General features: G+C 44.7%; 1 protein-coding gene across 2 annotated transcripts in view; it reads left to right on the forward strand.

Moving 5' to 3' along the window:
• smpd3 (sphingomyelin phosphodiesterase 3) overlaps positions 1-3,477 on the forward strand; it is a 236,589-nt gene extending 233,112 nt beyond the window's left edge. For both annotated transcript variants that reach the window (XM_063066704.1, XM_063066703.1), the window contains exon 8: positions 894-3,477. In XM_063066704.1, coding sequence (XP_062922774.1) covers positions 894-995 — 102 coding nt within the window. In that variant the 3' untranslated portion in view covers positions 996-3,477. The remainder of the gene's footprint in view (positions 1-893) is intronic.
• Positions 3,478-7,918: the final 4,441 nt, after the last annotated feature.

The following is a 7,918-nucleotide window of genomic DNA, read 5'->3' on the forward strand; positions in this document are numbered from 1 at the left end:
GTCTCCGTGAGAGGGATGGAATGGCTACTCGGTGCAAAGGGGATGAGACGTACGGGGAGAGCAGCAATGGGTGGGAACTGATCCAACAATGCAAACGGCTTCCCACAGCCTAAAGATGGGAGAGCCGATGAAAGGAGAAACAAGATCCTAAAGGAAGCCGAAACAGAGAGAGAGCCACATTCGTCAGTACAATCAGTGGCTGGTCCCTGGCAGATTCAAAATTCAGCCAAGATATTCAATGAGAATATTGAACAATTGCTCAAAAACAAAACAATTGATGCCTCCTCTTTGCTTTAAGGATTCTTAGGCAATCTGTGATAAATACTATATTATTATACAGACTTGCATTATTGGCCTAATGTCTTGTTTTTGAGTTTTTAGTAAATGAATCCCTATCTCTGCTCTCACTTCAAGTATTTATCCCATTCTATTTTGAAAACTATGATCAAATCATTTATCCCCCAATCTTGTCAAGTAGTACATACCTGATCATAACTTGCTACATAAAATCATATCCCTTTACCTTATTGCTGCTGCATATTTGCTAGTCCAACTGTTGTTCAGTAATTTACTTCTTGCTTAAAAGTTTAAAACAAGCTCTGATGTTGCGATGCTCCACTTCCGGCCAGTACGAAAACTATTTCCTACTTGATGTCAGCAATTCATCAACCATCAGATGCATGGAACAAACCCCATGAATCTGGGGGTGAGGGGTTGGTAGAGGAGAGGAGGGAAGGGAACGAGAGTACTGCACTATGTAAACTGGTGTAAGGTCAAGAGTCAACGTTGTTAATTGGGCACCTGGTAGATACAGCAGGCATCAGGAGGAGATACGCTCTGTGCAACATTGATGATGAACGCCTCACCAATGTCTGTTGTCTGCTTCTGTGCAGGAGGTGGAGGAGTTCAGCTTTGTCACCCAGCTGGCTGGCCTGACCGATCACCTGGCTGTGGCCATGCGTCTCTCAGTGTCCATCAGAGATGAGGACCCTTGACTTCCAGAGGAAGAAGAAACCATTGGAGAAGGTGGTATCTTTGTGGGAATGAGACCCCTCATTTTCTGGCTCACAGATAAAGAAGACATCCAAGCTGACTAGGCCTGAGGCATCCTACTTGATTTGTCTATAGAAATGATTAGAAGGTGGCCTAGAGGGCAACAATCAATGTTGGTTATTTCCGTGCTCTACGGCAGAGGGCAGAGGCCTTCTTGTGGACTCCCGGAAGAGTGGAAACTGAAGCTGACGTGGATATTTCACACTGCCTTGGACTGGTGCCACTCTTGAGGTGTCCCCTCTCCTTTTTATGAACTGCCTAGCACAACTTTAGATTTTGACAAGTCCATGAGTCGTTGATGTGGTTTTTTTCTGCAGAACCCTTTGTACAACTTTTAATGAATCTGACGATTTTTGTTTGCCTTTCAATGCGTTTGGCAGTGACATCTTCGGTGTTAGTGCGTGTCCTGTTCCCAACATTGTGTTAGTGCATGTCCCATCGTTGAAAGAGTGTGTGTGTGTGTGAGAGTGAGAGTGAGAGTGAGAGTGAGAGTGAGAGTGAGAGTGAGAGTGAGAGTGAGAGCGAGAGAGAGAGAGACAGAGACAGACACCAACAGCAGACAGGGATACGCAGTTAGTTGCTGAGCTACAGCCCTGGGCATATTCTGCTGCTCCCACCACAGCCTTGTTGACAAGCCAACGTGGGCCCTGCAAAGGGAAGGTTAACGTGTCCCATCATCTCCACCTACACGTTGTGTTTCTGCACACTTTGTGGAGGGCTAAGTTGCTGACCGAGCTGAAGAAGAACCACTATCCCTTTGGATCTGGTGCAGAAAGTTGCTTTGTGATCACCAGCATCAGTTCTGAGTCACAGCTCAGAGGAAAGGACCCAACCAGCTTGTCAGTTCTGCCAGGAATAAATCTGTGGCAGCCTTTTATTTGCAGGCATTTGTTGAGGGATCTTCGAATGACACTGGTCACCCGTCACCCACCCCACCCGACTTATGCATCAGATGAAGCCAAGGGCTACATCTGATGGTAACTATCGCACTGTGAGCACTGGAGAGTCTGTCAGAGGAATGTGAGTGGTTTTCCCCGGTGGGAGAGTCACAGACAAAGAGGTAGAGCTGTAAAATAAGAGGCTTATCATTTAAAACTGAGGTGCATAACTTCCTTCAGTGGGCAGTGAATCACTGGAATTCTCTGCACTGGGGGAGGTGGAAGCCGGATTATTTGATTAAGGTGGGAACAGATAAGTATTTGGAAGATCAAGAAACTGAGGGTGATGGGGAACTAGCACAGAGAAGGAGCTGAGGCCAGCATGGGTCAGCGATGGCCATATTGAATGGTGGGGCAGGCTTGAGGGACCTGGTAGCCCACTGCTACTGCCAGATGACTATTTCAATCAATGGTGCCAACCACACAAAGTGTAGGAGAGAGGGAAAGCACTGTGGACCCTGTCTGGAGAAGGCTTAGTTAACCCAGGTATTGTGACCTCCTCCTGTGGCCAAGGGCAAGGTTTTGTAGACTTACATTGCTTAACAGGTCAGGCACAAACCAGATAACCAATGAGAGGAAGGGGAGGGTTGGAATTGTGACCATGGCACAAACACTAATGGGATTTGCACTATTGCAGGATTGTTACAGGGGGAGGGGAGGAGGAAACTGAAGACCACGTCCATAAGATGCAAGAGCAGAATGAGGCCATTCAACCCATCAATCCTGCTCTGCCATTCCATCATGGCTTATTTATTATCCCCCTCAACCACGTTCATCTGCCTTCTCCCCGTTGCCTTTGATGCCCTGACTAATCAAGAACCTATCAACCTCTGCTTTAAATATGCCCAAAGACTTGGACTTCACAGCCATCTGCTGCAATGAATTCCACAGATTCACCACCCTCTGGCTAAAAAAAATCCTTCTCATCTTTATTCTAAATAGAACATAGAACATAGATTAGTACAGCACAGTACAGGCCCTACGGCCCACAATGTTGTGCCGACCTTCAAACCCTGCCTTTCATATCAGCCCCCAACTTAAATTCCTCCATATAGCTGTCCGGCAGTCTCTTAAACTTCACTAGTGTATCTGCCTCCACCACTGACGCAGGTACCAACCACTCTCTGAGTAAAAAACCTTCCTCTAATATCCCCCTTGAACTTCCCTCCCCTTACCTTAAAGCCATGTCCTCTTGTATTGAGCAGTGGTGCCCTGGGGAAGAGGCACTGGCTATCCACTCTATCTATTCCTCTTAATATCTTCTATACCTCTATCATGTCTCCTCTCCAAAGAGTAAAGCCCTAGCTCCCTTAATCTCTGATCATAATGCATACTCTCTACACCAGGCATCATCCTGGTAAATCTCCTCTGTACCCTTTCCAATGCTTCCACATCCTTCCTATAGTGAGGCCACCAGAACTGGACACAGTACTCCAAGTGTGGCCTAACCAGAGTTTTATAAAGCTGCATCATTACATCGCGACTCTTAAACTCTATCCCTCGACTTATGAAAGCTAACACCCCATAAGCTTTCTTAACTACCCTATCCACCTGTGAGGCAACTTTCAGGGATCTGTGGACATGTACCCCCAGATCCCTCTGCTCCTCCACACTACCAAGTATCCTGCCATTTACTTTGTACTCTGCCTTGGAGTTTGTCCTTCCAAAGTGTACCACCTCACACTTCTCCGGGTTGAACTCCATCTGCCACTTCTCAGCCCACTTCTGCATCCTATCAATGTCTCTCTGCAATCTTTGACAATCCTCTACACTATCTACAACACCACCAATCTTTGTGTTATCTGCAAACTTGCCAACCTACCCTTCTACCCCCACATCCAGGTCGTTAATAAAAATCACGAAAAGTAGTGGTCCCAGAACAGATCCTTGTGGGACACCACTAGTCACAATCCTCCAATAAATGGACGACCTTCTATTTTGAGGCTGTGCCCTTGGGTCCTAGACTGTAGTAAACATCCTCTCCACATTCACTCTATCTAGGCCTTTCAATATTTGTTGAGTTTCAATAACCCTTTTATTCCCAAAGTCATTCTCGTGAACCTCCTCTGGACATTCTGCAATGCCAGCACCTCGTTTCTTAGGTAAGGGCCCAAGCCTGCCCACAATACTCCAAGTGCAGTCTGGCCAATGGCTTGTAAGGCCTCAGCATTACATCCTCGCTTTTATATTCTACTCCTCTCAAAATGAATGCTAACACATCATTTGCCTTCTTTACCAAATGACTCAACCAGCAGGTTAACCTTTATGGAATCCTTTTCTAGGACTACAGTGTCCCTTTGCACCTCTGAATTTTCATTTTTCTACCCCTTTAGCAGATAATCTATCCCTTTATTCTTTCAACCAAAGTGCATGATCATACACTTCCCTACACTATATTCCATCTGCCACTTCTTTGCCCATTCTCCCAATCTGTCCAAGTCCTGCAGACCCTCTGCTTCCTCAACATGTGCACCTCCATCTATCTTTGTATCATCTGCATATTTGGACACAACACCATCAAATTCTGTCATCCAAATCAATGAGAACACCATAAAAAGCCCCCTTTATTCCCACTCTGCCTCCTGTCAATCAGTCAATCTTTTGTCCATGCTAGTATCTTTCCTGTAATAAATAGGCTCTTACCTTACTGAGCAGCCTCATGGGCTTGACAAAAGCCTTCTGAAAATCCAAGTAGACAACATCCACTAAATCTCCTTTGTCTTTCACTTCCTCAAAGAATTCCAACAGATTTGTCAGGCGAGATATCCTCTTAAGGAAACCGTGCTAACTTTGGCCTATTTTATCATGTGCCTCCAAGTACCCCGAAACCTCATTCATCTTCTGACTACCGAAGTCAAGCAAAATAGCTTATAATTTCCTTTCTTCTGCCTCCTTAAAGAGTAGAGTGACATTTGTAAGTTCTGGAATCATTCCAGAATTTAGAAATTCTTGAAAGATCACTGCTAATGCCTCCACAATCTTATCTATGTTCAGACCTTTCAGCTTCCCAAGCACCTTCTCCATAGTAATAGTATCTCACTTCATACCCCTGGCACTGTCAAATTTCTGGCATAGTACTGGTGTTTTCCACGTTCCCGAAGACTGACTCAAAATACTTATTAAGTTCATCCACTGTTTCTTTGTTCCCCACTGCTACTTCTCCAGCATCATTTTCTAGTGGTCCTATATCCAGTCTCATCTTTCTTTAATTCCTTAAAGAACAGAAAAATATTTTATATCCTCCTTTATATTATTTGCTAGCTTACCTTCATATTTCATCTTTCCTCTCCTTATGGCTTGTCAGCTACAGTTGTGTCATTCATCCTTTAGAATATTTATTCTTCTTTAGGATGTATCTATCCTGCACCTTCCAAATTGTTTCCAGAAACTCCAGCCATTACTGCTCTGCTATCATCCCTGCTAGTGTTCCTTTCCAATCAGCTTTAGCCAGCTCCTCTCTCATGCCTCTGTTGTTCCCTTTACTCCACTGTAATACTGATGCATGAGACTTTAGCTTCTCCCTCTCAAACTACAGGGTGAATTCTATCATATTATGATCAATGCCTCCGAAGGGTTCCTTTACCTTCAGCTCCCTAAAGGAGTAACTGAAAATCAAAAATCTGCAAGCTGGCAAATAACAGAAATGCTGGGAGCACTCAGTAAGTCAGGCAGCATATGTGGAGGGATAAACTGAATTGAACTACAAACCTGATTTGCTTGAGTACACCGAGCATCTTCTGTGTTTATATTTACTGTAACTAAACCTAGATTAGAGATCATATCTTGAGCAAGCTAGTGCTTTTCTCTTTCGAGCAAAGGACTTGATAGAGGTGTATATGAGGATAGGAGACAAAGATAGAGTGGACAGCCAGAGACATTTTACCCAGGGAGGCAACTGCTAATACAATATTTATAAGGTGATTGAAAAATTCTTTGAAGGGATGTCAGAGAAAGGTTTTTAACAGAGAGTAGTGAGTGCAGGGAATGCACTGCCATGGGTGGTGGTAGAAGCAGTACACTAGGAACATTTAAGAGTCTCTTTGATAGGCCCATGGATGAATGAAAAATGGCAGGCTATGTGGAAGGGAAGGGTTTGATTGATTGTGGAGTGGGTTAAAAGGTGATCCTTGCTGGGTTGAGCCTTGAGTTAGCAATTCAGCCTTGTAAAAAGCAAACAAAATTGTTAAAGAAATGACAAGTTTGCCACCCAATGTGGAAAGGAACAACAACAATGACATCATGTGCTGCAGTGCCTGTACTGTGGTGTACTGATTTATGTTGTAAAGTCAATCAAATGATACAACACTGCAGAATACAGCCCTGGTCTCAGTCCTTACACAAGTGGGCAGGAGCAGACTGTGGTTCAGGTACTTAACTTCCTGCTGAGTTGTGAATCAGCTAGCTACTGTCAATCCATTGTACACCTGGAGATGGAACATCAATGAAATTCAACAATGCTGGTCTCACTGCCGTGAATCTACCTACCTGCCACATAGTGGCCACTGGAAAATGCTGATACTCTTCTGTACAAGTCCATAGTTTGCTCCTGAGCCCTTACACCCAATTGCTGTAAATGGTATTCCAACAACTTGACTGGTTGATGACCCACTCAGCTTCATTATCAGGCTAGGTAACATAACAACCTTGTGCTGGAACCCCTTGAACTACAGACCAGGATTCCCTTTCAGCCATGAATAGAGAATCAAAATAGTTTGAACACCCTGGGCAGCCTCATTAGATCTGTCTCCTCAGTGGACTTTTCCAGGAGCTGTTGCATAGTTGCAGTCCACCTGGGAAGATACTAACCATCTAATATCCCTTGTCTTGTGTATGGAAAGTACCAAAGCATTTCCCTTCCAATTAATGTAGTTGTTGCAGTCAACAAGGTTCCACGTGCAGCAAACTGATAAACATGTTAGTATTCAGAGTCAGAGGCCTCTGTCAGTCAGGGTCAACCTTGGATATTGCACCCTAGCTATCTAGATACGTAAGCCTGGGCGGTACGATATGGAGGGCAAGCTGTTGGCCATATAGCAAGCTCCCCCGTCCATGCATCTGATGAATCGAAAGGCACGGTATAGACCTACACAGTTTGGTACCAGCAGTATCACAGGAGTTGCCAGTCAGCATTGAACTCAATTGACTCCAGCTCTGGATTTTTCCCTCGGGGTTTACTCCCTAAGGATTCCCTATGAGTGGGTATAGTCGCAAGGCAGAGGAGGTTTGAGATGAGTTTTCTTCTCTTAAATGAGGAGCTGACAAGCCCCATCTGCCCAAAGCAACTGGTTTTAAGGTGCCAGTAACACGCCTTTGACCCTTCTCCTGTCAGTAGAAACAGTTCCAACGGGCTTAGCAGCTAGGCCACACATTAGTAATGCTGACTGTGTATTAAGTATTGGCCAAAGCAACAGGAAGAATTCCCCTGTTCTCCTCTTTGGGATCTTTTACACCGAGCCAAAAAGATCAATGGAGCTCAGCTGTGAAGTCCCATCTGAAAGAACACCAAGGCCCTCATTTCTTTCATTTTCATCCCAGTCACTGCATAATCCTCTGCCCAGGGTCTGATTCAACTTACATCCATCAGGACTCAAAGCCCAACTTATTTCTGATGCTTACTTCTGTAGCTTGGATCTGGCAACTGGTTGTGAACATAGTACAACTCCAACATCTTTTGCCCTTTGGCAGAGTGGTTCATGAATCCACGAGGAATGTTGGGGTAGTTTTAATGGGTTCCTCATCCCATCTCATTCTCAATCCAATCCCAACATGACCAATCTAGACCTTAACTGTGAACTAACCAACCAACAACCCTAAAGCAAAGCCCTCCTCATCAGCTAGTGAAGCTCCCAGTTACACTCCAAGCCGACTTATTACCCCAACTTAGCTTGCATTTCTGAGTTCCTCTGCATGAAAGCAGATACAAAATG

The sequence above is a fragment of the Mobula hypostoma genome, chromosome 14, assembly GCF_963921235.1.
Source record: "Mobula hypostoma chromosome 14, sMobHyp1.1, whole genome shotgun sequence".
Classification (NCBI taxonomy): domain Eukaryota; kingdom Metazoa; phylum Chordata; class Chondrichthyes; order Myliobatiformes; family Myliobatidae; genus Mobula; species Mobula hypostoma.